Source organism: Oryzias melastigma, linkage group LG6 (genome assembly GCF_002922805.2).
Source record: "Oryzias melastigma strain HK-1 linkage group LG6, ASM292280v2, whole genome shotgun sequence".
NCBI classification, from domain to species: Eukaryota; Metazoa; Chordata; class Actinopteri; order Beloniformes; family Adrianichthyidae; genus Oryzias; species Oryzias melastigma.
In genome coordinates this window covers 2,507,647-2,534,761 of record NC_050517.1, presented here as the reverse complement: position 1 = coordinate 2,534,761, position 27,115 = coordinate 2,507,647, and the positions used below count along the sequence as shown (strand labels likewise).

General features: G+C 42.4%; 1 protein-coding gene across 5 annotated transcripts in view; it reads left to right on the top strand.

Annotated features, from left to right (window-relative positions):
- lrrk2 (leucine-rich repeat kinase 2) overlaps positions 1-27,115 on the top strand; it is an 82,478-nt gene that overhangs the window by 38,594 nt on the left and 16,769 nt on the right. For 3 of the 5 annotated variants that reach the window (XM_024281979.2, XM_024281978.2, XM_024281982.2), the window contains exons 17-43: positions 2,538-2,663; positions 2,800-2,970; positions 6,016-6,280; positions 6,392-6,580; positions 8,446-8,597; positions 8,697-8,769; positions 9,086-9,282; positions 9,374-9,624; positions 10,343-10,491; positions 10,812-10,905; positions 10,998-11,184; positions 11,264-11,445; positions 13,018-13,238; positions 13,319-13,449; positions 13,527-13,745; positions 13,820-14,021; positions 17,871-17,959; positions 18,122-18,309; positions 18,390-18,544; positions 18,611-18,757; positions 20,405-20,596; positions 20,691-20,837; positions 20,932-21,044; positions 21,596-21,786; positions 23,101-23,261; positions 23,345-23,515; positions 23,897-23,997. In XM_024281979.2, the coding sequence (XP_024137747.1) occupies positions 2,538-2,663; positions 2,800-2,970; positions 6,016-6,280; positions 6,392-6,580; positions 8,446-8,597; positions 8,697-8,769; positions 9,086-9,282; positions 9,374-9,624; positions 10,343-10,491; positions 10,812-10,905; positions 10,998-11,184; positions 11,264-11,445; positions 13,018-13,238; positions 13,319-13,449; positions 13,527-13,745; positions 13,820-14,021; positions 17,871-17,959; positions 18,122-18,309; positions 18,390-18,544; positions 18,611-18,757; positions 20,405-20,596; positions 20,691-20,837; positions 20,932-21,044; positions 21,596-21,786; positions 23,101-23,261; positions 23,345-23,515; positions 23,897-23,997 (4,464 nt within the window). The remainder of the gene's footprint in view (positions 1-2,537; positions 2,664-2,799; positions 2,971-6,015; positions 6,281-6,391; positions 6,581-8,445; positions 8,598-8,696; positions 8,770-9,085; positions 9,283-9,373; positions 9,625-10,342; positions 10,492-10,811; positions 10,906-10,997; positions 11,185-11,263; positions 11,446-13,017; positions 13,239-13,318; positions 13,450-13,526; positions 13,746-13,819; positions 14,022-17,870; positions 17,960-18,121; positions 18,310-18,389; positions 18,545-18,610; positions 18,758-20,404; positions 20,597-20,690; positions 20,838-20,931; positions 21,045-21,595; positions 21,787-23,100; positions 23,262-23,344; positions 23,516-23,896; positions 23,998-27,115) is intronic. The other 2 variants (XM_024281981.2, XM_024281980.2) reach the window with 2 other exon arrangements.

Genomic DNA, 27,115 nt, shown 5'->3' with positions numbered 1-27,115 from the left:
TGTGTTGCATTATGGGACTTGAGTGTTTTACCGGCACCATGAGTGAGAGTGGTGTGTGTATGAGTGACCCTCCTCACAGTGTCGGCTGGTCTGTGTGATTCAGTTCTGTAAATTAAATGGTGGTCAAAATGTTGACACCATCTGATAAGCATGACCTGCGTGTACGCTTCTTCCTGCAAGCACTTGGGGTTGTGCAATGTATTGGACACAAGTTATCTCTGGAATCAGAACTGCCAGTCATCTACTTGGTTCTGCTCCCACCCAAATCGCTACAATATATTTCCTTCTAACATTTCTTACTATTATCAAACATTTTTGTAAAAGCGCCAATGAGCCGCAAGGGGGCGCTCAAAGAGTCGCATGCGGCTCCGGAGCCGTAGGTTGCCGACCCCCGCCCTAAGGTTTATTTCTAGTCATTTTTTAATGTCTTTAACATTTTTTTAAGAAACTGACTTTGTTCAAATCACAAATGTTTTTTTCAATCATAGAAGAGTAAAGATTAAAACTAGTTAAGAACAGTAAAATAATTATTTTAAAGGTATTTTTTAATGTCATGCATATAAAAACATGCTTAATATGTGAAACATTTTTGCATAATTGTGTGTAATGTTACTGATCAGTGTTGTTGTGAGTCACAATGAAATGGAGCACCAAATGAGAGAGAGTGTTTGTGTTGCTGGGGTCAGTGTGAGCAAATACTAGAAATTCCCAGCACACCTGAATGCAGCAATAGCAAGTTCTTAATGCAAGTGCATGAGTGCAGAAATTCCACGCAGCCCCTGAACGCACCTCGTGCGCGGTGAATGTGACAATTAAACCCTTTAAATCTGCGCAATAAAGTCCTGATTAAATGTTTTGAATCAACTCCAAAATGGATGTTTGTGGTGACCAACAGTGGAGGAGAAGCAGACTCCATCATGTTGTGTTTGAGCCTCAGAGATAAAGAACAGAGACTCACCTGTCAAAGTCAAAGAGCTTTTCTGACCGCCAAATAGTTTTCCCCACGTTTGGCGGTTGTTATTTTAGAGCTTTTCCTGTATTGACACATGGGTTATAGAATGTCATGTTATGACTGACTTAAAAATAAAACATTCTACAAAGTAGACCCCGCCCTCCTTCTTCATCCGTCCTCTTCCTCTTCGTTTAGGAGAGACCCGCAGCTGAACTGTCCCTCCGCCCCTCCCTCTCTCTAAACACCTGTCCGTTTCCTGCTCAGCGGACAGGGGCGCCTGCACCAGCAGAGGGCGCTAATTCGCTGATTTCAGGCCATTTAAAACATGACAGGTAGTAGACGATCATAGCTGCGCAGATTATTTTTTCCTCCCAGCGGTGAGATGCCGCCCCCTTTGAATCGGCGCCCCGGGCAGCTGCCTGTATTGCCCGTGCCTAAAACCGCTACTGGTGATCAGCTGTAGAACTTGTTCATATTTCATTTTGACATTTAGCTCAACAGAAAGTAAGTCTGAGTATAATCTGATCTTGTTTGATTATTATTTAACAAACTGAACTTATCAAGATTTAATTACTAAAAGCACTTGTCATGCTTTGAAGCTCAGAGCGCTTTACAATTAAAAACAAACATAAAATACAAAAAGGAGAAAAATGAAAACCAACACCCCTTTGCCTTTTAAGAGACGTACGGCCTGGCTCTGCTGTGAGGAAACAATAGATCAGGAATCTCTCCAACCAGCAGCAGATCAACCACAGAACATCACCACAGCGTGCAACACAACCCTACAGCTACAGGACCACAGCTGTGAGGCTGCATGCTGGACCCAAACCACTCTTGAGCCTCGCGACAATAAACACAGACCAAACCAGGAAATACCGGTACAAAAGATCCCCAGATGGAAGCATAAGTTCATGAATGTCGATAAAAACATGACCAGCACTAAAAAACAGCTGTGCAGTCATAAACGTTTGCTTCCCACTCATGCATGTGCAAACGTTCAATCCAGAGACGCACTAAAGTCGGTAAACCTGTCATCTCACCCGCGACAGTTTCAAAACAAAAGAATCGTTACAGCTTTTCATTTCACCGCCGCAACCTTTTTTTTCCCACAGTGCACATTAATTTGAAGGCTGACACTGACAGTAATGTGTGTTGTGTGAAATTATAAAGTTTTATTGAAAAAAAAAAAAAAAAGCTGCAGTGTTACTATGGGTGGGCGGGGTCACAGTGCTGAAGGATGGATCATTTCCTTGTGACGCCACGGAGAAACAAAGATCATTGTGAGAATCGATCACTTTTTTCAAATCCAAAAATATAATCTGACGACAGATCAAGAGCTTATTGTTGTCACTCCCCAGCGTGCCACTGTCTGTCTCGCCGTGTTCCACCTGTGACACGCGTGCTGAGGTTGCTGACCCCTGGTCTAGAGTGTGGTGTAAGGACACTGTACAAAAGCATACATCATGAGTGCATACAACTTCTATTATGCTCACAAATCTGTCACCAACAGTGACCACACATAGGACAATGGTACGCTCCACTGGTACCTGCTGATTGAACCTGCTGCTTTTCCTTTGTGCTGCAGAGTTTCCAGGTGGCTGTCAGGATGCTGGACGCCTGCTCGGATGCCGCTGCTGAGCTGCAAAAACGAGACTTTGACCGAGAGCTTTTCAAACAGCTCAGAAAGGAAAGCGATCAGAGCGCCGCTCCGGTGGGTGGTTTGTGCACGTGTGGTCATCCTCCATGGGACTTATAAACCTCTACCTGGAATCCATCTTCAAATGCTCCTTTTTGTTTTTCAGCCCCTGTGTGCTTCTTAAGCTTTAATGTTTCTGTTCCTGCTTCAGCTGTGGAAGTCGGTGTGCTTGGCTGTGTCTAAGATGTGGAGCAACCCCGAGCTGCACTACAGCATGCTGGAAAAAGCCTGCGTGGACGGAGACACCGTCATGGCGGAGTGTCTGATCGAGATGGGTGCTGACAGCAACAAGAAGACCAAGACCGAGTCTCTCATTTATCAGGTGAGATCAAAGACAGACATGTACTGGCAACTGTTATCTACGGTGGCCAACACGGCTCGCAGAAATGCAAAACCACAACACAACGACAAAAGCTGAAGCATGACAACAAGTCGACAATATGACGACAAAAGACAAGAAGTCAGTTATTCATTTTATTGTTGTGTTGTGGTTTCTGTTGTTATGCTGTGTTTTTTTTTACATTTGCCAGTATGTGAGCCATGTCGGCCACCGTATGTAACCTTCCTCATTCTTTGATCAATGTTTTCTGAATATTTTACTGACTGTAGTGAATTTCACACGGGTTCAGAAGAATCAACAGCACTTCATACCTTCCTGTTTCCTGTTTTAAAGCAGATATTGATATGAGCCAAGTTACAGTGAGGCAGAAATGTGTTGTTCTTTGTCAAAACATGCAACGTTTCTGATGAACACATCCTAGAAAACAACACAGGTTTTTTACATTTTGCCTAAAACCGGCATCATCATCATGACAAGACCATTGAGGACTCTTTGAAAACAGATTGAAGATGGTGGTTATATTCAGGTAGAGACATAATTTAAAGAAAGAATCCAGGAAATCACATTGTTTGGTTTTTAAGGAATAAAAAAAGCATTTGGTCAATGACAAAATGTCAGTTCAATATTGTCTTGCTTGACAGAGTGAAAGGTTTCCTGCAGGACACTGCAGCTGTATTATGGTCCATTCTCCATGCAGATCTTCTGAAGAGCTCTGGACGCTAGAACACTCTAGAACCTTTCAGTGCTTCTCAGACGACGGTTTGGATCATTGTCATGTTTCATCTTCACTGTTTTCACTGATGGAAGAGATTGTTGTCCTACATCTCTGTATACATGTCTCCATTCATCCACTTCTTAATGCAGATCAGTCATGCTGTCCCCTTTGCAGAGAAGCAGCTCCAAACCATGATCTCTCTGCCCCCATGCTCTACAGTGGTTGTGGTGATCTTAGGATCCAAACATGGCGAGTGCCGTAAAAGTCCCCCTCCAATGAAAATCCAGTTTTTTGAGTTTTTAACACGTCGTGTGTCATTTTTCTTCTGAAAGAGAAAAAATGTAATAAGAAATAATTTCGTGTTTGCATTTCCAAGTATTTCTCCTTTTAAGTCGCTGTCACTCAAAGTCCCAGAGAAAAACTCCATTTGAATTCCTGAAACTTTCCTATGTCACAGTAGCTAGCTAACCCGGATGTAGCTGTAGAGGCCGGAGGAGATAAGATAACGTCCCACTTCTGTGCTGTAAAGGATTGTAATTCGGTGAAAGGTCACACTGATGTTAGCTTTTATTATTTTCCAAAGGAATCTGAGGAAAACATGGACTGGATTTATATGTCACAGCAACGTCAATAATTATCTGTGGAAAAAGAGTAATTTTTCCAACTGGACGGAGCCGCGGGTGATCGCATTGCTCGCTGATATTTTAATTGTGTCTAAGATGGGACTTTTTTTAAGTTGGAACTTTTTTTTTACAGCTCTTTCTTTAAGGAGCGCTGCAGCTTTGTTTATAGGAGCTCCGCCCAGGATCCACCGGGTGGTTTAACCGGACACCGGATCTGTTCTCCTGAACGTAACCCTTCGTCTGCATCTAAAAACGTCACCACTGTCTGCACCCATTTACAAAATGACGTGCGATTAGACCCTTTCTGTATTCTGATATTTGATTAGATTTCTTGTTGAAGTGAATTCAACAATCAGCATGTGCTAGCATGAAATCAGTTCTGAGCTCCAGCTGCTGCTGCACTGCAGTCTGAATGATCATGTTTTATTTTATTTCTTTCATGGTCTTATCAAAGTCTGTGTCTCGCTAGCATGTCTGGGGGGATAAGGGGCGGGGTTACAGTGCTCAGCACCGTAAGCCACGCCCACACAGAGCGTTTTTTTGAAAAGAAGGCTTAAGATCAATGGGAACAATGTCTTTTTAAGACATTTAGGATGTGGAATTTTTGTTCAAAACTTCACTGTCCTGATTAAACCCCACTGGGAATGTTTAAAGAAAATGAAAAAATTGTTGTAGGGGGACTGAAAAGATTTCTCTTTTGGTTTCATCTGACCACAAGACAATCCTCCCGATCCTCCTCTGGATCATCCAGACGGTCTCTGGAGAACTCTGGACAGGCCTGAACATGTGCTGGTTGAAGCTGGGGAACTGTTGGAGCTCTGCAAGTCTGTTGCTATAGTAACCTTTGTTACCGTGGTTCCAGCTCTGCTGTGGTCATTGACCAGTTCCTCTGTGTACTTCTGGATGTTTTCTTATTATGGTCAAGATCGTTCAGTCTCAGCAGCTGGAGGGAGATTATCAATATATTTGAATCATTTCTCCACCAGTTGATCTCCTCTCATCTAGCTGGTTGCTTAACACTGATTGTGGTTCATCCCAGTCTGCTTCAAATCCGCAATATTATCTCTGGTGTCCTTTGACAGCTCATTCCTTGTTTGCAGGAGATGAATACTTTTACCCTGCATGCAGCGACTGGGTACCTCAGTTGGCTGCATGCAGGACACATGGAAACCAGAGCTCGGTTCCTGGGGGGGCAATGAACTGACTGCAGTGTGGGTCCTTTGACAAGACCCTTCACGCTGCTGCCCATCCCCCTGACCCAGGACAAGAGGTCTCCTGTGCTTGTCCCCAGCCCGGATAAAAATACAGGCTTGTGTCGGGAAGGACATCCGGTGTAAAACTCCCTGCCAAACCGAGCATGCGGATCAGTGAAAGCTGCTTCACTGTGGTGACCCTTGCAGGATGTGCAGAATGATGAACAACTACTACTTATTGTCTGCACTGTTATAAAATCTAAATTCTTTCAGAACATCAGGATTTCTGTGATTCTCTCTGCACGTTGTCTCTTCAGACTAAACGCATCTTTTTAACATTTTATTTTGCAGAATCGTTGATGGAAAATATTTTTTTCCACCTTTCATCCAACCACACAGATGAGAAGTGTTTGCAGATAGACTTTAGTCATCAAGTGGAACCTTAAACCAAATGAATGAATGGTGTGAACTAACCGTGATGTGGCTGAACCTCCAGGTGTGTGAGAGGGGTGGACCTGTGGAGCTGGTGGAGCTGCTGCTCTGCCATGGTGCCCATGAGCAGCACATCCGCAGGGCGCTGGCAGTGAGCGTGAAGAGGGCAGACAGCTCCACGGTCATCCAGCTGCTAGCCCGTCTGGGTCTGGATGTTAATAACGGCGCCCTGTGTCTGGGCGGGCTCAGGCTGGGTCGACTGGAGGCGGCGTGGCTGAGCCCCCTGCTGGCAGACAGAGGCAGAGGCTTCAGTCTACGCAGCAACAACAGTGAGGAGAAACCGTTTTTGCTTTGTTTCATTGAAAACTGTTTTTGGACTAATCGTTTCAGTCTGTGAATCTGTGAAGTTCAGTTTTTTATGCTGATTGTCTGTCTTTTAGGTAGAGGCATCAGTTTGGCAAGGTATATTCAGTCTTTCCAGAGATCTAAGAGCATCAGCTGCTCCTCCAGACTCATGTCTGACCAGTGTCTGACCTCTGGGTACCTCTCTGACGAGAGTGATGACTCCAGCTTCAGCGTGGTCTCCATGGAGGACTGCTTGTTTTATAACGAGGACCTGGAGAGTGATGGTAAGCAGTGCTGGACATGGACCTGGTCAGTTCGGTTAGTTCTTCTCTTTTTAGATGAGGGTGGGCAAACTTTCTGACTGGTGGGCCACAAAGGCTCCTAGAATTTGACGGAAGGGCCGAACCAGGAGCAGATTGTTTGGGAATACATTTTCTATGAGAAAACAATTGCATAGAAACTGGACCAAAGCATGCTCAGAGATGATTTCATATTAGATATTTTAAAACCAAGGATTTTGGAGTTTTTATTTCACAACTGTGACTTTTGTTCTCATTTTAGTGCTAATTGCACCAATGTGTGTATACATTTCAGGAAAAAGAGAAACTCAGAATAACACTGCCTTCATGTTCTGTTTGAATGATGGAAAATGTCTGTCTGACTCGGAGAACACACAGGAACCTCAGAATAACCTTCTGCACCCCAACAGAGGTCTCTGTTTGAAGAGTGCCGTCTATGGGGAGGCTCCAGAATCAAGGGGAAATTAATCAGGATTATCAGTATAATGCATTCAGTTTGGTGGGTTAGATTCAATAGTTTGTCCTAACAGTCCCTGTTTGAGATGACCAGAGTTAAAGGAAACTGAAAAGCAAACAATTTATTAAAACATTGACATTTCCCAAACTGAAAGAGGTAATATTTGAGTTGGTCTGACTCCTCAGTCTTGTCCTTTTTCCCAGAGAGCACTGCTCAGCTTACATGTAACATGTTAGAGCTTTTAACCTAGGAGACACTCAGGAAATGTATATGATTGAAACCATCCTCAGAACCCGCTGAATCCCTCTCAGGGCCTCTGGCTGCTGGAGCCTATCCCAGCTACTGTTGGGAAACGGTGGGAGACACCCTGAGCAGGTCACCAGTGTGCTGCAGGGATGGTTTATTTGTCTTAAAAACGTGTTTAAAACAGACTATTCTCACAGCACTCCCAATGTAGAAAATGCTCATTGTTCTCCTCCTCAGAAAGACCAAACTGTTACAGAGTTCAGTGATTAAGGGAAAGTTGACTGAGAATGTGGTTCTTCTGGGTCCAGTGGGTCTGTCTGGCTCAGATCCTCAAACATTTTTCCAAATGTTTTCATTCATCATGAGGCACGTCGATGTTCACAGTAAAGACTCGCTGTGATTAAAGTTGTGTTTCTAACATGCTCTTGTGGTATTGTTCTCATGATGGAGGACACATAAGTTAACATTTAGTTTCTGAGTATTTCTTGATTTAAATTGTGAATCGGAGGCAGACCAAAAAATCCCTTTTGAAAAAGACTGTAAAAAATACGCTGAGCGGGCCACAAGCTTCCAGCTTTGAGCTCTCAGACACAGGAAGGGGAAGAGGGGCGGGGTTACTCTGTGCCACAACTCAGAGGGGAATTTTTAATGAACTCGTGCTGCTCTGCAGAAACTATGTCCTAGAAAATGACACAGGTTCTTAGATTTTGTCAAAAAACTGCATCATTATAGCTAAAATACCACCGGGAACACTTTGAAAATAGATAGAAGACGATCAGAGTGAGTTTTTACTTTCACTCCTGAAATCAGGAGATTACTCTTGGAAAGAATCTTCTACTCTGTGGAATGATGTTCCAGTGTTTGTTAAGATTCGTGGCATGTTATTATCATGTCAGGATCTTTCTTCTCCTTTATGGTTTTATCTTGCAGGTTTCAATGCTACACATTATCACTTCTACTTTATAGAGTTGGGGGAACTTTAGAGGAAACAAAGTTTTACTCTGCCTCCTACCTACTCCAGTAATAATACACTTCCTGTTTTTGGCAGTGTCTTTATTCTAGTGGAAAACTTGAAGGATCTTTTTTTGTTTATCATCCTTTAAGACATGTTTTGGATCATTTCGGTTCTTTTTTCTGCCTCTGTTAGGAAGTGACTCCCTCTCAGCTGCTCTGGCTCCAAAGTCATGTAACCATTCAGCAGAGGAGCTGAGGGCGGAGCCTTTCAAGAGGAAACAGGGACGTCGCAGACATGCCAGCGCAGAGGTGAACGCTCAGGACGACTTTAGCGCTTCGATATCTGTAAACTGACTTTCGTTCATGATCTCTAGTCCTGTCAGTAGGATTGAGCTCTGTGTGATGGAGCTGTTAACTTGTCCTCCCATGTTTTGCTGCAACCAGAGCGTTCACACTGAGAATGAAAGCAGCGAGCCCGCCCTCAGGAGGTACGGAAGGTCTGGATCCAGCCATAGAAGTAAGTTCACATTCATTTAGATATTTCCTCTGCATTTTCGCACTCAAATGTTAATTGTTAGATGACTCTTTCTGATCCTTCTCCTGGAAAAGAGGTACAAATGTATGAATAATTGCATACATGACTATTGCTGTGGTGAAGCCGTAGTTACAATGCCAGCTTTTGGAGTTCTGTCAATGTTCCTGTGCTCTTCTAGTGAATTGCTGTAGCTTCCTTTCTCAGCAGCATCAGTCCTCCAGAGTTGACATGAGGCGATGCGCACGCTGTTTGTGCTCAAGTATCACCTGTTTAAGGTGTTCTGCTGTCCCTTCCTCAGTGTGGGGATCTGGGGAAAGTTCTGCTGCTCTCTTCAAAGAGAAGGAGCGGATCCGCCTGCTGGACCTGACCGGGAATGAGCTGGCCTCTCTTTCCTGTCTGACAGAGGACAGCTTTGTCCAGCAGCAGCTGGGGTTCCTTCTCCGCCTGGACCTCAGTCACAACAATCTGACAGCCTTTCCCTCCGCCGTCTGCCAGGTAAAGCAGCCGATGTGAACACGCTCACTGCAGGTCCAGCCGAGTGAAGGAAACCTTTCAAGCCGCTGCTTTTCTTTGTGATTTCATGCAGAACTTGATGAGTCTGACCCGACTGGACTTGCAGGGGAACCGGTTAGAGTCTCTGCCGGACGGGCTGCTGTCTCTGCCCTCTCTGAACACGCTCAACGTCTCTCGTAACCTCATCGGCCCCACGCTAAGCTTCGACCCTGCAGTCACCTGTCCGGCTCTGAAGCACCTCAACCTCTCTTTTAACAAGATCTCCGCTTTCCCTCACGAGCTGGGCTGCAGCATGCAGCAGTTGGAGGAGCTGTCTCTGGAAGGGTAGGCTCTGTTAGCAGCTCACTCTGGAAGAGTGCTGTTTGGTTTAAACAAAGCACCAGACTGTAACCACAGTTTGCATTTGCTACTTTATGAACAATAAACCTGAAAGTCACTACTTTTCCTTTTCCTATGCTTTTGTTGTCTTCAGGTTCAATCAGACTTTAAATTATGCACAGGCCAACATGTACAGTGGTTCCTTATTAATCCCAGGAGTTGCATTGTAAAAATAACCTGCAATAGGCTAAATCCTCTTAATATTCAGTTTATTTCTTACAATAATTCTAGATGTTGGCTCTGGTTCAAATCCCGGCAGGGTGAACTGAAACAGAGCCACCAACTGTGGACCTTTCTGTGTGGAGTTTGCATGTTCTCCCCGTGCATGTGTGGGTTTTCACCGGGGAGTCCGGCTTCCTCCCACCGTCCAAAAACATGCTTCATAGGTTCATTGGTGACTCTAAATTGTCCCTAGGTGTGAATGTGAGAGTGAATGTGTGTGTGATTGAGGCCCTGTGACAGACTGGAGACCTGTCCAGGGTGTACCCCGCCTTCGCCCTTCAGTAGCCGGGATAGGCTCCGGCACCCCCGCGACCCCGAAAGGGAAGAAGCGGTCAAGAAGATGGATGAAGGAATGAACAAATGCAAATGTTTGCGATGCAAAATGATAAAATGAAACATCGTCACATGACAATGGCTCTTTTTTTCTGATTGTTTTTCGTAGCAACTGCATGACGGAGCTCTGCATGCCTCTGTGTCTGCCAGAGATCAAACTTCTGGACGTGAGCAGGAACAGTGTAGACAACATTTGTGCAGACTTCCTCATCAACTGCTCCAAACTGGAACATTTCAACGCCTCCATGAATAAAATCAGTGAGTACTAAAGAGATTGTTGGACTGAAAACCTGCAAAGCTTTTGTTTGTTGCATTTTTCCATCTGAAAATGTCTCTAGGCTTGCTTACTTTATGCATTTCTTACCATAATTTATTGATTTTGTAAGGAGTTACCAACACTGTTTGAAGAGCTTTGTTAACTCGGATAAATTATTGATACATAGTGATCTTTGTGAAAGTCTCACTCCTACCCAGGAAAATGTTCAAACATGATTTGGAGGGTTTTATCTCAGAAGTTTCTCGTCTCCATGACTTTCTTTGAGGTGGTGAAGTCCTGAAATGTTGTCTGTTTTCTTCAGGTCACCTCTCTCAGCTGCCCATCAAGGTCACGACCCTTAGACTGGCAAACAACAAATTCAGTCAGGTTCCTGAAAGCGTCCTGGACCTTCCAGTGTGAGTTTTACTTCTCCATGGCTCCCACATGAGCTCTGCTTTGGTCAGTCCGATCTTCCTGCAGCACTTATAGCTTCTCCTATTCTGTCCAGCTTGCGGTCTCTAGACATGCGGGCCAACACCATCGATTTCCTGCCTGGACCAAGCCTCTGGGCCTCCAGCAACATTCGAGAACTCATGTTCAGTCAGAACTGCATCCAGATCCTGAATCTGAGCGGACCTGTTCACAAATGGGCCAGGCTGGAGAAACTCCATCTGAGTAACAACAACCTCTCCGAGGTGAGGACAAGCTGGCTGAGCTGGATGAGCGTGCATGAAGAGCCGTTCCACAGGCCTGTCTGTGATGTGGTGTTTGCAGGTTCCTCCTCAGATTGGGTTGTTGGAAGGCCTCACGTCTCTGGACGTGAGTCACAACTCAAACCTGCGCTCCTTCCCCGATGAGATGGGGAAGCTGAGCAAGCTTTGGGACCTGCCACTGGATGGCCTCCGGCTGCAGCTGGACTTCAAGGTCACCGGCAGCAAAACCAAAGACATCATCAGGTCGGGGCCCCCTGCTAACCTCTGCTCGGATACGATCCATAACATGAACATGGTGTTAACAGAGACCTTTAATATGAACTGGACGAATCAGTCCCTTCACTCAGTTAGCCACACACAGAAATAGGAACCAGTGACATTTCATAGAAAACAACACACAGTTATACATCTCAGTGGACGGGACTCACATTGGCTCATACAACAGTACATCTGTGGATAAGTGAAGGATCACCCCTCATAGGGCGCCCATTATCAGAAATTGATGGACGACGTAGAGGCGTGAATCTTCCAATGAGCTGCTTAGCAAAGTCCTTTCACTTCTTTTTTATTTCCTTTTTTTATTTTGTATCTGTGCATAATTTTTTCCCCCAACATGTTTGTTGCCTTTCAAGCAGAGTTCAAGCCAACATAAACATAACTCGGCACATTAATGATCCACCGTTAAAATACTTTCAACAAAAGAGCATTTTTAAAATAAAAACAATTATAAGTCAGTCTCACATTGTGGGAAATACTAAAAAAAAAAAAAAAACCTTAGTCAATAATGACACTATTTAGTATGGAGGCTGTGAAGATACGGGGTCCATATATCCACAAAGTGTCCTTTCATAGAGTGAAGCAGACAGGTCAGATATTCCAAAGGACAGGGATCAATGATGAGCCTGTGCCAGTTTGTTTTGGAAAGAGGTTTTTCAATAATCCATGACGAGAAAATAATATTATATGCAGCATATGCCAGGTCATCATACAATCTGCAGAAGCAGAGCCACATTGACTGTCTCTGTATCCCAAAAGCAGAGGTATCATGTCTGTGATTCCAAGAATTTCCTTCACATCCATCAGAATGGGTTGAATATGACTGAGTTTTGGGGCAAAACCCAACACAATGAGAGTAAGTCCCAGTCGCTGATTTACATTTTAGACCCATAGGGGACATTTGAGGGGTCACCTGATGCCTCTTACTAGGAGAGATTTGTAATCAATGAATGATTTTGAACTGTCGAAGATTCCAATGATCCCATGATTGGAGATAACTCCCCATGCATCCTCGTCAATAGAGACACCCAAGTGTGTCTGCCATTTTCTGTTGAATCTGATAAAGTCGAGGAAATAATCTGATTTAAAACATTATAAAAACATGTCATTATTACAAAGTCCATTCATTTCTGATGCTCAGAGTATTGACCCACTCTTACCATGGTCACTTACCAGAGACATGAATACTAGATTGATTGATGGAGCTTTAACCGTAAATAATAATAATAATAATAATAATAAATTTTATTTTTTGGGCGCCTTTCAAGGGACCCAAGGTCGCCTTACAGTCAAAAATATACAAACACAATAAAAGAACGGTTAAAAAAGCAACAAAGCAGATAAATACAGCATAAAAAATAATGGATTGCAAATCAGGATGGATAAGATTGTTGGAATAAATGAGTTTTAAATGGTCAGATGTGTGTCATGTCCATCACAGTGAAGCACAGAGATCTTCTGGTGTCATGTGACATGGTCAGTGCCAGCTTCATGACGTCTTGAAGAGAATCCGATGGAGTTTCTGGAATGGTTCTGCAGGTCCCTGCAGCAGCGGCTGAAGAAGGCGGTGCCGTACCACAGAATGAAGCTCATCGTGGTGGGGAATCCAGGCAGCGGGAAGACCACACTGATCCATCAGCTGATGAAGCAGAAGCGGCAGCTGAATTCCAGTCAGAATGCTGCTGGCATTCGGGTCTCAGACTGGAACATCAAGGACCGCGATAAAAAGAAAAGGCTGCTGAATGTTTGGGACTTTACAGGTTAGAAGACCAGCTTTGAGGTTTGAGTTGGTGGTAACTTTGCTTTGGAAGGCCAGTCAGAAGTCCCCTTCCTTCTTGAGCAGGTGGAGAGGAGTTGAGCGGCTCTCATCTTCACTTCCTCACTCCCAGAGCTGTCTACCTGCTGGTGTACGACATCAGTAAAGGAGCCGGTCAGGTGGATGCCCTCAAACCCTGGCTCTTTACCATTAAGGTATGGATGAATGAGTGTGGCTTGTACACAGCCATGTGTTTGCATTCATCAGACGCTCTGCTGGTCTCTCCGTTCAGGCGGTAGCTCCTCTCTCTCCGGTCATCCTGGTGGGCACTCATGCCGATGTGAGTGATGAGCTGCACTTCCAGGACTGTCTGAGGAAGAGCAGGGCTGAGCTGCCCCACCACCAGGGCTTCCCACCAATCAGGGATCATCACATGGGCTACTTCTGTCAGGACTCCGACTCTGTTGCCAATCTCCGGAAGGCCATCCTGAAGGAGGTCACCGACTTCAAGGTGGAGCGATGCAAACACAGACGTTCACAGCATGCATCTTCCTCTCTGCTGAGGTTTTCTTCCTCTTTTCTCAGATCCAGGGTCAGCCTGTCATGGGCCAGCTGGTTCCAGACAGCTATGTGGAGCTGGAGCGCAGACTTCTTCTGGAGAGGACCAGAACCTCTCCAGAGTTCCCCATCCTCAGGCACTACCAGCTGCTCCAGCTCATCCAGGAGAGTCAGCTGCAGCTGGAGGAGGCGGAGCTTCCACACGCCGTTCATTTCCTCAGTGAAGTCGGTCAGTAGGTCCAGATGGTGCTCCTGCTTTTTCTGGAAATGATGCCCGCTGAATTTGGGACTTTGAGTAAATGATTCTAGGATCTGAAGTTACTAAGGGTCTAACGATGCATCTGAACAACAGTTCGGTTCAGATCATAGTTAGTGGTTGTTGATCTGATTCGTGGATATTGGCTCATTGTGAACGATCTGATTGGATCCGATTCACTGATCTAAAATGGATCAGGACGTCTTGTTCACTAAAAGTTCCAGCAGTGTGAGTCACAGAACACCTGGTACTGAACAGTGCAGCTGAGGTTTCCCAGATTCCTTAAGATAATCTTGTGTTGATTAAATGTGTACAATGCTGCATCGTGTGTGGTGTCTGCTGTGATGGAACTTAGTGGTTCACATTTTACCTTACAGCACAATGTTTGGTAACACTTTATAATAAGATTCCTTAACAAGCTTTGCTAACACATTAATAAACATTATTAATGTTCTTATAAGGTGTTAGTAAGACATTTATTGGTGTAATAAGCCTAATAAGGCTTATTAAATTCCTAAGTTAACACATTTACAAGCATTATTAATGTGTTAATATGATGCTTATTGTTACATTTATTACCATCGTATACGTGGAACAAATAAGTGTTAACAAGCTTAATAAGAATCATTAACAAAACTTGTTAACAGATTAGTAAGGCTTATTAATGTGTACAGTTCTTGTAAGACATTTAATATCATTATAGATGTCTCACACTGACTTATGTGTTAATAAGCTTAATTAGAACCCTTAATAAACTTTGTTAACAGATTAGCAAACATTAAAAATGTGTTAAATGCTAGTAAAGTATTTATTAGCATTATAGGTGTCTGGGAAATACCTGATGGTGTTAATGAGAATATTGACTACTCAGTCAGACCATTGTTTACAAAGATCATATTAGTAAACTGGTAGTAAGCTTTATAAATGCGTTAATAAACTTTGTTAACCATTTACTGAATGTTTTGCAGCACCTTATCTAAAGTGTGGAGTGTTTTACCATAAACAAGCACAAAGCATAACACTTGTAAAATGAAACTTTTTTATATACAATTGAAACTGAAATATTTATATACATTCTGTAACAATAAAAACATCTACAAATGTTTAAAGATTTTGTAAAATCACTTTCAAGCTTTAAATAACATTTTCAACAAGTGAAAAAAACTTTCTGAACTCTGAGACTCTAAACAGATGTTTACAAACAACTTTTCAAAAAACAAACTTTTAAAGGCAACAATAACACATAAAACCACAAAACTATTGCTCATTTTTACATCAGTGATTCACTATTTTCCAGTAAGTTACAAAATGCGCACATTTCCTTTATTTAGCGCCAATTATTTCGGATCAGAATCAAGTCGAAGTACAAGAACTACCAGAACACCGTTGTTTTGTAGACGGCTTGAACGCCAGATTTGCTGCAGCACCCGCCAGAGTAGGAGCTTTGCACCCGCCTCTTTCCCGCGATATTTTCATGATGATTGACAATTGATGTGAGAGTCCAAAATACCCAACATGCACCGCAATCCAGGCGATCTGGGCAGCGCCGCGGCCGTCTGCACGATCTCAAACAAACCTGATCTGACGCCGGGTTCACACTGGACACGGAGGCCACTTTCATTCGGTGCCCATGTTAACCTACGGCGCGGTTCGCTCCAGGCTCGGAGCAGCGCGGTCCTTAGCAGAGGGCCCGCGCCGTGCAGCAGATCATTTCGACGTCTGGTCTATTTTGTGCGTGAGCCGCGAGTGATCCGCAAGTGATCACACTTTAGATAAGGTGCTGCAAAACATTCAGTAAATGGTTAACAAAGTTTATTAACACATTTATAAAGCTTACTACCAGTATACTAGTATGATCTTAGTAAACAATGGTCTGAGTGAGTAGTCAATATTCTCATGAATACTATCAGGTATTTCCCAGACACCTATAATGCTAATAAATACTTTACTAGCACTAGAACTGTACACATTAATAAGCCTTACTAATCTGTTAACAAGTTTTGTTAATGATTCTTATTAAGCTTGTTAACACTTACTAACAATTTGTTCCACGTATACGATTTTAATAAATGTAACAATAAGCATCATATTAACACATTAATAATGCTTGTAAATGTGTTAACTCAGGAATTTAATGAGCCTTATTAGGCTTATTACACCAATAAATGTCTTACTAACACCTTATAAGAATGTTAATAATGCTTATTAATGTGTTAACAAAGCTTGTTAAGGAATCTTATTATAAAGGGTTACCGAATATTTCTCAAACCAAATGTTATTTACATGATTGATTATCAATTTATTTCACTTTGAAAGGATTTTTTTAAGTTTATTTGATTAACAGCTTACATCAGAATACATCGATTCATTGATTAATCAATTCATTGTTATACCCCTAGAAGTTAGCATGAACATTTGACTTGAACTTAATGAACAGTCAATGACTTGAGAAGCTCAAACCTGTATAATGAGCTTCTTCTTCTTCTTCTTTTCCTTTCGCCTTTTCCCTTCAGGGGTCGCCACAGCGAATCAGTTTCAGAAACCCGTATAATGAGCCTGTAGTTCAAATCATTTCTTGTGTTTCAAGCTTCTGTTCACACATTGCCGTACAGGTTTTTAACGTTCGTTTTTGGGTTCTATGTACAAAACTTGTAGCAATTGAACAAAATTTAAACCCGGTTAAACTTTGACCAATCAGGGACTTGGATTTGGTAGAGATGTATGGACGGCCTCTTTTTTAAATCATGGAAGGACAAATGAACAATCGCGGTTTGTGTCCAGCTGGAATTCTATGACACAGCCTTTCAGATATCAGAATAGAGCTGAATAGATAGTGAAATAAAAAGTCTGGAGCCAGATTTACCAGATTTACACTGCTTTGACCTTTCACAGCAAACCTCCTCCAGCTGTGGGTCCATGCTCTAGTATCAGGTGGAGATGGTCCAGTGTGAACACCACATGCTAAAAGCTGCTCCAGATCCTGCATTCAGCACACATTCTGCTTCTCTCCAAGTCTGAACTTTTGTTATTTGAGCAGCAATGTAATTGTGTGTACTCAGAGCTGTAACTTCATGATGGGATGTAAAGAGCTGCTCCACAGTGTGCCTTAAAACTGTGATTGATGTACAGTGAGTTCAAACTCTTACTATTCTACTGTTTGCAGCCAACTTCATCTTCCCTGAGCATTTCCTTTGGCTTGTTCTGGTTCTGTTTGTTTCTTCTCGAGCACCACAATGCGATCAACATGAACACTAACGGGAAAGGAGCAGTGTGAAGAATGAGAGTCCTATTTTATTTCTGCCCCTAACTTAAAGCTTACAGACCCATCTGTCGAGAATCATGAGAAATTCACCTCTAAGTTGTGGGCAGAACCTTTGGTTTGGAGCAACCTGACCCCCCTGTAGGTGAAGAATCAGAATGGAGCAGAGCAGGGAGACTGTGGCCCTCTCAGCGTGTTCTCTATGTTACAAATAAAAATAGCATTTTTTTACAGTTAGAACGATTTGGATAAAGAAATTCTCAGAATTGCAATTCTAATCGTAATTTTCCTGATGTTTATCTGTCCTCCATCATCAGAAAAATGCTACAAAAACATGTTAAAAACACCAGTAACACCATTTTCATTGGAGTGGGTCTTTAACAGTCTGGAATTGTAATATTTGTCTTGCTTTGCATTTATTCCGATTTTAATGTCAACTTGTGCTTTCATTATGGTTTGTGAAGTCGAGACATCTCAGGCTTGATAATAAAGGCTGCTTTAGTTCTCAGGATTTCCTCTGAGAGTTAGTTTCTGTGCTGACATTGGTATATATTTCTCTTTAGGGATTTTGTTGCACTTCAATGATCCTGCACTGCGCCTTCAAGAGCTCTACTTTATTGACCCGCAGTGGCTGTGCAACATCCTCTCTCAGGTAACAGTCAGAGTATAGATGAGTCACTTCAACAAAACTCTCCCATCAACTCACAAGTGAAAACAGACACTCAGTGGTCTCTCCTCGGCCTTCAGGGGTGTCTTGTCTCACAGCAATGTAGAAATGGGAACTGTCAGATGCATGCATGTCTCCTCTTTGCAGAAGCTGACCCTAAAGAGCGGCGGTCTGCGGGAGCAGCCCAAAGGAGTGGTTCAGCGCTCTGTGATGGAAAAGTTTCTCTCTGAGAGCAAACGCTTCCCAAACAGCCACCTTGAGCAGTTTGTTAAATTGTTGGAGAAGTTTCAGATCGCCCTTCCTTTAGGGGAAGACCAGCTGCTGGTACCCAGCAGGTAAGTACCACACCACACCTGTACGCACACAACAGTCTAGGATGACCACAGGATTCCTGTTTTCATCTCGGCATGTATAGTTTGTCCAAGCACAGACCCGTCATTGAGCTGCCTCACTGTGAGAACTCCGAGGTGATTGTGCGGCTCTACGAGATGCCATACTTTCCCATGGATTACTGGTCTCGTCAGATCTGCCGGCTTCTGGAGGTGTCCTCCTTTTTGCTATGTGGACGAGGTAACCTGAACCCTGATTCATTCCTGTTCTGGATGCTGCTGTTTGAGACCAGTGTTCCTCATGCAGACAAGATGCTGCGACCCAATCGCATCTACTGGAGGACAGGCATTTACCTGAGCTGGTCTCCTGAAGCGTACTGTCTGGTGGAAGCTGCGTCAGAGGAAGGAAGTCCCTCCAGCTTCGTCAGAATAACTGTTCCCATGTCACGAAAAGGTAACCATGTGTGTGCCAAACACCTGCTGAGATTCTAAAGAGAGTCAGAGCTGGGAGTGTTTTATGACCTGCAGACGCCAACTGTAATGTCCGTGAATATCCTCTGGACATCAGAATAATCCAAGACTCTCCTGGCTTTAATCCATGAACTGCTTTATTATCGGAGCTTCGTTTTACATGCATGCAACGTCACAACAGCGTAACTCTCCTTCGTGTCCTTTCTCAGTCCTCTCTGGAGCGTCCCGACAGTGACATCTTTTGGTCACTTCTTGTCATTACACCAACGTTCTCTCCTCTGCCGCTGCAAGTGTCAAACTCATGGAAAAACGCCGGCTTTGTCCCCAGAGCAACCTTTTTAGATCTGGTTGCGGTTTGGGCGTGGTTAATAAAAACACGCCCACTTTCCTAACGTGTTCACATTGTATGTTATGTTGTTTTGTTCAGGTTGAGCCAGGGATTCATGTACTGAATATTAACATAATAAAAACATGAAAACACCACCCGTGTAAACCGTTCAAAACCTACAAACTTTATTTACAACATTTTTCTATAAGAATCTTCCCAATGATGCTCCCAGTGAGGAGTTAGAAGGTGATCGATCCCAATCCTTTGGAGGATTTTGCAGTTTCTAGAAAGTTGAAAAGCAGAATTTTGTTTTTTATTTAAGATGGTGACCTCTTACCAAGGTCAAAGGTCAATGAAACTTTGGTTGTGGTTGCAGACTTAGGCTGGCAGCATGTGTAAGAAAACTTTATGAGGCTCTCTTGAACAGGTTTTCTTTTCTTCTAAATGTTTCTAACATGTTCCTGTAGCATTTATCTGATGACAGAGGACATGTACAAAAAATGTAAGATTAAAACTGAGTTTTTCTTTATTCTAATGGTTCTGAGCCAATGAAAAAAATGCTGTTACAATAAAACCTCATCACCATAATGAAAAGACGACTGGGAGCACTTTTACAGAGCGGATCAGAGTGGGACTCGTTTGTTTGTGAGATATTGCAGACATCTGTATCTTCATCAGGACAAATACTGTATCTCGTGTGTTTTGGAAGGAGCTGGTGGCGCTGGAAGAAAGCAACACATTTTACATATTGTCCCGAAATTGATGCCAAGGTGTCGATCTTGTGGCCATCCCATAAAGATTTTAACTAGGGCTGTCACGTTATCACGTTAGTCACCATTAATTTATTACAGGCATTTTAGTGCATCATTTTTTTAAAATGAAGTTAATCTAATTTTTTTTACCACATTTTATTTTTATTTTGATCTTTTACAGCATCACAATGTCACAAACATCAATAAAATACCTCAAAATGAGGCTTTTAACTGTAATTATTAGGTTAAAAAATTGCAATTAAAGTTGATTAGATTAATTAGTTACAGGTCACGAATAATTAATGACGGCACTAATTTAAACTTCCTTTACATCTTCCCAACCCGTGTGTTTGGTTTTGTTACTTGGTTTTAAAATGTGTTCTCGAGTCCCGTGAGGGACTTTGGAGTTGTGGGAGCGTGCACATTTTGTTGAGTTTTTAAGTGTGCAGCGGGAATCGTAAGAATTCTTTCCAGGACCATAAATATATCAGTCTACGCTACCCAAACCCTCGACAGACAAAATAACCGGACTTCCTGTGCCCCCCTGCAGGCCGGGTGTTGCTGGGTCAGGTGGTGGATCACACTGACTCTGTGCTGGAGGAATGGTTTCCTGGTCTGCTCAACACTGACATGCACGGCAACGGAGAGGCTCTGATCAAGAGATGGGCTGTGTACAGCTTCCATGACGGACACGAGCCCAGCAGAATTCTGCTTGAGGATCTTTTCAGATACGCTGATAATGGTACACACGAGATCAGCTCTAGGATTTTCTTTTTTGTTTAGTTTTCAAATACTAAATGAGCAGAAATCTTTACTGATGACTTCATCCCCTCCAGATTTTCTGCTGGTGAACCCAGAGGATCCCGCCTGCACGGTCCCCATCTCTCTGATCGCCCCGGACCTGGTGCTGAGTGACCAGCCTGCAGGAACCATGCTGGACAGCGAGGAGCTGGACGTCGCCCTGTCCAAAGAAAACAGGCTCGGTGTGAAGCTGGAGATCTGTCCAGCGGTCACGATTCCTCTTCCTGAAGCCAGTCAAAATGTCTGAACCTGTTTGTCTTTTTCTTGTCCTCTCAGGGGATGGAGGGTTTGGAACGGTTTATCGGGGCGTCTACAAAAATGAAGAAGTTGCGGTGAAGCTGTTCAACAAACATGCGTCAGAGCTTTATGTCTACAGGCTGCTGCGACAGGTGAAAGTGTCAAACACGTTTGCTGTGCTAGGGTTTCATTATTTATTGTTCTATGACATTACTCCAGGCCAGTTGAAAGGTTTATCTTCGCAGTTATTTGCTTATTAGCAAATCAAAATGTTTGAAATTGTTTGTTGTTTTCCTACACATAAATCTTCTATCAAACTTCCTCCTTGGTCAAACTCTAGAGGCATCATTTGTGAGGAATAAAGCCTAAGAGCCGCTCTGATGAAAGTGTTGTTGTTGGTGTTTCTAACATGTTCTTGAAATATTTTTATGATGATGGAGGACATTTGTGAAGAAACTTAAGATTGAAGTTGCATTTCTGAGTATTTCTTTAAAAACATCATTGTGAATCAGGAGCAGAAGAGAAAATGCTGTTGGAAAAAAGGTCAATCATAACTAACAGCCCCCTGGGAACACTTTTGGAATAGATGAATAGATAATCTGCAGAGTGAGGCTTTGAGATGTTCCAGATGTTTTGCATCTCTGTTCTCTGCAGTCTGGACTCTGTATCTTCATCCGTACAAATATCTCGTGTGTTTTAAAAGGAGCTGGCGGTGTTGGGTCGCCTCCGACACCCCAGCCTGGTGGGGCTGCTGGCCGCTGGCTCGGCTCCGCAGGTCCTGGTAATGGAGTTGGCTCTGCGGGGCTCTCTGGATTCTCTCTTTGAACACCAGAACGGCAGCCTGAGTCGGAAGCTGCAGCACCGGATTGCCCTGCATGTGGCAGATGGACTCAGGTAGAGCAGTCAAATCAAAGTGTCTTGGACAGACTCTGTTTGAATGAATGATCTTCTTTCCATCAACAGCTCTGCTGCACATGCACTAAACCCTCATCTGTTCCTAGTGTCTAGTTCAGGTTCTGGAGAAGAGAAGATGGTATCTTCACATTGACTGCAGTCAAATGAGCCGCCGTTCACATTTCTGTGGTCAAATCAGCATCACTGGATTTTTGGTGTGAGTTTCATCCAATACTTACGGTAGCAGGACTGAGAACGCTGGAAAATCTCCACCAGACTCCACGGAGCTTCTTGATGTGACCACGGAAATGTGAACGGCGGCTCATTTGACCGCAGTTGGAAAGGATTGTAAATCAATGAAAGAGCATTTTGATGTTAGCTTTGATTATTTTATCAAGAACTCTGAGAAACCAATGATTGAATGTATTGATCACAGTCAATAAACATTGGAGAATTAGCTAAAAGAGTCTTTGGTGAACTGGAAGGAGAAAGAATCAGGATTTTGGAGGAAGTTCTGTCCATGAAGATCTTCACTTCCTCGTCCAGCTGACATCCGGATCAGAACCATACGGCTGGACATTACCCAGATTGATGGATGTTTTTATGGAGCAGAAGATTTATGCTAGAGAGACACAGAGCTATCAGAATCAGACAGGGAGGTATTCAGCTCAGCTCCAAAAACCACGCCCCCTCAGAGGAGATTTTGGAAACAGAGGCTTTAGACCAACATGAGAAATGGCTTTTTAAGACATTTAGGTTGTGGATTTTGGTTAAAAACATCATAATCATAATTAAAACACTACTATGAATGTTTCTTTTTTTTTTATAAAAAAATGATAGTGGGGGACTTTAAAGCCCTTCACTGAAGACCCACTCCGATGAAAGTTGTTTGTTGAATGTTTTTAGTGTTTCTGACATGTTCTTGTAGCATTTTTCTAATGATGGAGAACGTAAAGAAAATTAGCTTAAAACAACAATTCTGAGGTTTTTTTTTTTTTTCAAATTGTTGTGAATATTGGAGCAGACAAATAAATGCAGTTGAAAAAGAGCTTATATGTAATGCAGATAATATGTTAGGTGGGCCACAGGCTCCAAGCGGTCAGCAACAGCTTACTCTGCACCAACAGTCCCACCCACAACTCAGAGGTGAATTTCTGATGGACTCCTGAAAACAGTTTTGTCTGAAAACAGCATCATCATAACTACAAGACCACAGGGAACGGGATAGATCAAAAATGTAATTGGAGTGGGACTTCAATGACTGATTTGCAGAAATTCCATAATGAGCTGTCGTCGTTTGATCTTTGTGATCAGATACCTTCACTCAGCTATGATCATCTATCGGGATCTAAAGCCTCACAACGTCCTGCTGTTCAACCTGAAGACCGGCTCCGACATCATTGTGAAAATCACAGACTACGGCATCGCCCAGTACTGCTGCAGCATGGGAGTGAGGAGCTCAGAGGGCACGCCAGGTCAGGCAGGCCCTCGCTACCACCACTAGCAGCTGCAGATGCAGCAGAAGCCTCTTATGGGTCGGTGTTTGTATCTGTGGCAGGTTTCCGAGCCCCGGAAGTGGCTCGCGGTAACGCGATCTACAACCAGCAGGCGGACGTGTTCTCGCTGGGCCTGCTGCTCTACGACCTTCTGACCTGCGGCGAGCGGATTTCAGATGGCATGAAGTTCCCCAGCGAGTTTGATGAAGTAGCAGTTCAAGGAAAACTGCCAGGTGACAATATTATTAAGATGTAAAAACTGCTGTCACTTCAGGCAAACCTTTTTCAGAGCTGTAAACATTTGAGTTACTGTATTTTTTTAATAGTTAACACGATCAACATAATTCCAGTAGATTGTGAAGGAGAAAAGCAGCTCGACGAGCTTCAGAACCCTCTGGAATTATGTCGGTCATGTTGAAAAGCTATAGTACATTAAAGATTTATAGCTTATGCGTCACCGACGACACCTCAGGTGTCAAAAGGTTAATCTGACACCTGTCCTTTATGATATGCAAAGACAAAACATTGATGGCAAATTTGCATGCATGAATGTAATTGAAGAAATTTGTAATTTCAGTAATTTTAAAATGCGAGTTGTGATTCTCCAACAACAGATCCGGTCCAGCATTACGGATGCTCACCATGGCCCGGCTTTCAGGCTCTCATGAAGGACTGTCTGAGGGAAAACCCTCAGGATCGACCCACCTCTGCTCAGGTAAGAGCTGCAGCGTTCTTTATTTATTAAGAGGAAAAAGAAGTTTTGTCCAACAAAGATTCTGCAAGTTGTCCCTCTTAAAAAAAAGGAAGGTCTGTCATGATGCAAACACTGGACCTGTGTGACTAACTGTAATAAAAGAATCCTCAAAGTTGAATCTAGACAAATCTAAAGTGATGTTTTTTGGTAATTTCAAAGCCAATACAGAGCTCTCAATTAAAGTTAACAATGACTTAATCGAAAGTGTTACAGAAATTAAATTCTTAGGGATTGTTATTGATAACAAACTGAGTTGGAAGCCACACATCAGACACATACAAACTAAAGTTTCAAAAGGTATTTCAGTTATAAATAAATCTAAATATATATTAGAATAAATCTGTAGATATTTATTGTACTGCTCCTTAATATTACCATATTTCACCGACTGTATAGAAGTTTGGGGTAATAATTCTAAGAGTTCACTACATCCTCTCTTTATGTTTCAGAAACGAGCCATCAGAATTCTACATAAAGCCGGTTATCTTGATCACACTAACAATTTATTTGATTAATCCAGAATTTTAAAAATGTATGACCTTGTTGATTTTTACACTGCACAGTTACTATACAGAGCTAGTGGGAAAACATTACCATAAATATCCAGAAACAGTTCTTAGAAAATGAAGGAGGAACAAACTGAGAGGATGCAGGAACTTCAAGGTCAGATTGATAAGAACCACAAAGAAAAGTTTCTGTGTGGAACTAAACTCTGGAACAAGTTAAGTAATGAGCTCAAACAATGTTCAAGCATTTATAAATTCAAGAAAATGGATAAAGAAACTCTAATCAATGAAGATAAGACGAGTTAAAGATCAACTGGTGTCTGAATAATACCAAATGTCTGAACTTAAATGTGATGAAATAATCAAAGATTTTTCAAATGCAATCAATGAGTTTTATGTCATGTAATATGCAGAAATGATTAATGAAAAGTTTACTATCACTATGGTATTCATTTTCTTTACTTGATCCAAAATATGTAGCAATGATTACAGGATTATTGTAATTATGTGTTCTAAAGATAATCAATGATTATTAGATACTGTGTGAATCATTAATGTTTACTGAAAATATATAATAATTCTTTCAGAGAATGATTAATACGAACTCTATTGTTACTTTAAAACTTGATCTCTATGTGTAATGATTATTTTTCTACATCAATATAACATTGTATTTTGATGATAATGAGTATTACATATCTGTTACATGATGTATGATTGATGTTACTGTTTACTGAAATAATGTTTGATGAGATTAATCAATAATCAACAAGGACTTCACTTTACTATTGGGAATTAAACAACAACAACAACCGGATTACATAATTATGTAAAACAGTGAAATGAAGTAATTAAGTAGGGATGGGATTATATAAGTTCACTTCTTCCCGCTCCTTTTCAAGCAATCAATCAAACTCTACTGACTTTAGTTAATTATCACAAAAATGAATGAACCAAATGTGACATAAGTGTGTTTTATTTTTGTTTGTTTTCTATTTTCTAATCAATGCATTTAATTGTTTCTGTAATGAATTTGAAATAATTGTGTGTTTTGTCCTGTATTTTTTAATCTATGCTTGAAATAAACCAACCAATCAAATCAATCAAAGTTACATTTTAATATTTTTAGAGAATGTGTTGCTGCAATGATGCAGAAAATGCATATTCATGTTCTACAAACAGTCAAGAATTCTGACCAGTTTTTTCATATTCTAGAGACATTTGGGCCATTTGTGTCCCCCAAGTTGATATATTGCGCCCCAACCATAATATGAAACTTTAATGTCTACTAAGTAATATCTTCTGCATGTCCACGCTTCTTTGATTAAAGCTTTCTATTTGCTTTGTGATGTCTCAGTTTTGCTATCGTCATTGGATCTGGTCGTCAGAAAATTCCTTAGCAGCAGTTGCTAGCGTTGTTAGCTCCTGTCGTTTCACAGGAATTAACAGCGAAGAAATGTTAGGAGTACATAGACATGAACAAATGTTCAATAAACTTGTTCAGTAGACATAGACAATGGACCAAAGACATAGACAGTGGACGCAGAAACATATTTTTGGCACAAATGGGACCCCGTACGGCCTCAGCCAGGCTCTGCCTTCAGTGGCCCCAACGTTAATCGAGTTTGAGAACTCTACTCTGGAAACTCTTCTATCCTGCATTCTTTACCTGTATTAATGTCACCAGTTTGAACTGGTTAAACATATAAAAGACACCTGTCCACATCTGTAAACAGTCAGACTGCAAACTCTCCACCGTGACCAAAGAGCTGTCAAAGGACACCAGAGACAAGATTGTAGGCCTGAAATAGACTGGAAGGAACTGATCTATGATAAAGAACCAGCTTGGTGAGAAGAGATCCACTGTTGGAGAAATTATGAGAATGGAAGAGACCCTAGATCACTCTCCATCCACCTGGACCTCTACGTAAGACCTTATCTGGTGGAAACAATTGATCTGGAATGGTGATGAAACAGGCCAGAACTGCACAGAGGAAGGGGTCAGTGACCTGAAGAGAGCTGCAGCCTCAGTAACAATGTGTACTACACTAACACATTATGACAGCTCAGTGGCCTTATGGAAGGTCGTGTGCAGCTGTGTCTGCAGCTCACCACTCCCCCAGGGGATGGGTCAAATGTGGAGAACAAGTTTCACACACCTAGGACAGTGATAACTGATGGGACTTTAACTTCAACAACATGGATTCAGATCCTGCAGAGCTCCAAAGGTACCTTTCTTCAAACAGGCCCGTTTGAAGTACGACAGAAACCATCTGGATGACCCGGAAGACACTTTGGAGAATGTGATCAGAAGAGAACAAATTTAAACCACCACTGGCCATGTTTGGAAGAGGAGGATTTATTTGCCTTTGTTATACCAGGGAGGTCTTACTGGGATTAAAAATAGCCACTGTGAAGCATAGAGGTGGAAGCATCATTCAAGGACCCCAGACGACTGATCCCTGTTGAGAAAAGAATGAATGGGGCCATGAATGGAGAGATTTTGGTCAAAGCTCTCCTTCCATCAGTGAGAGCATTGAGGGGGAAACGTAGCTGGACCTTCCAACAAAGGA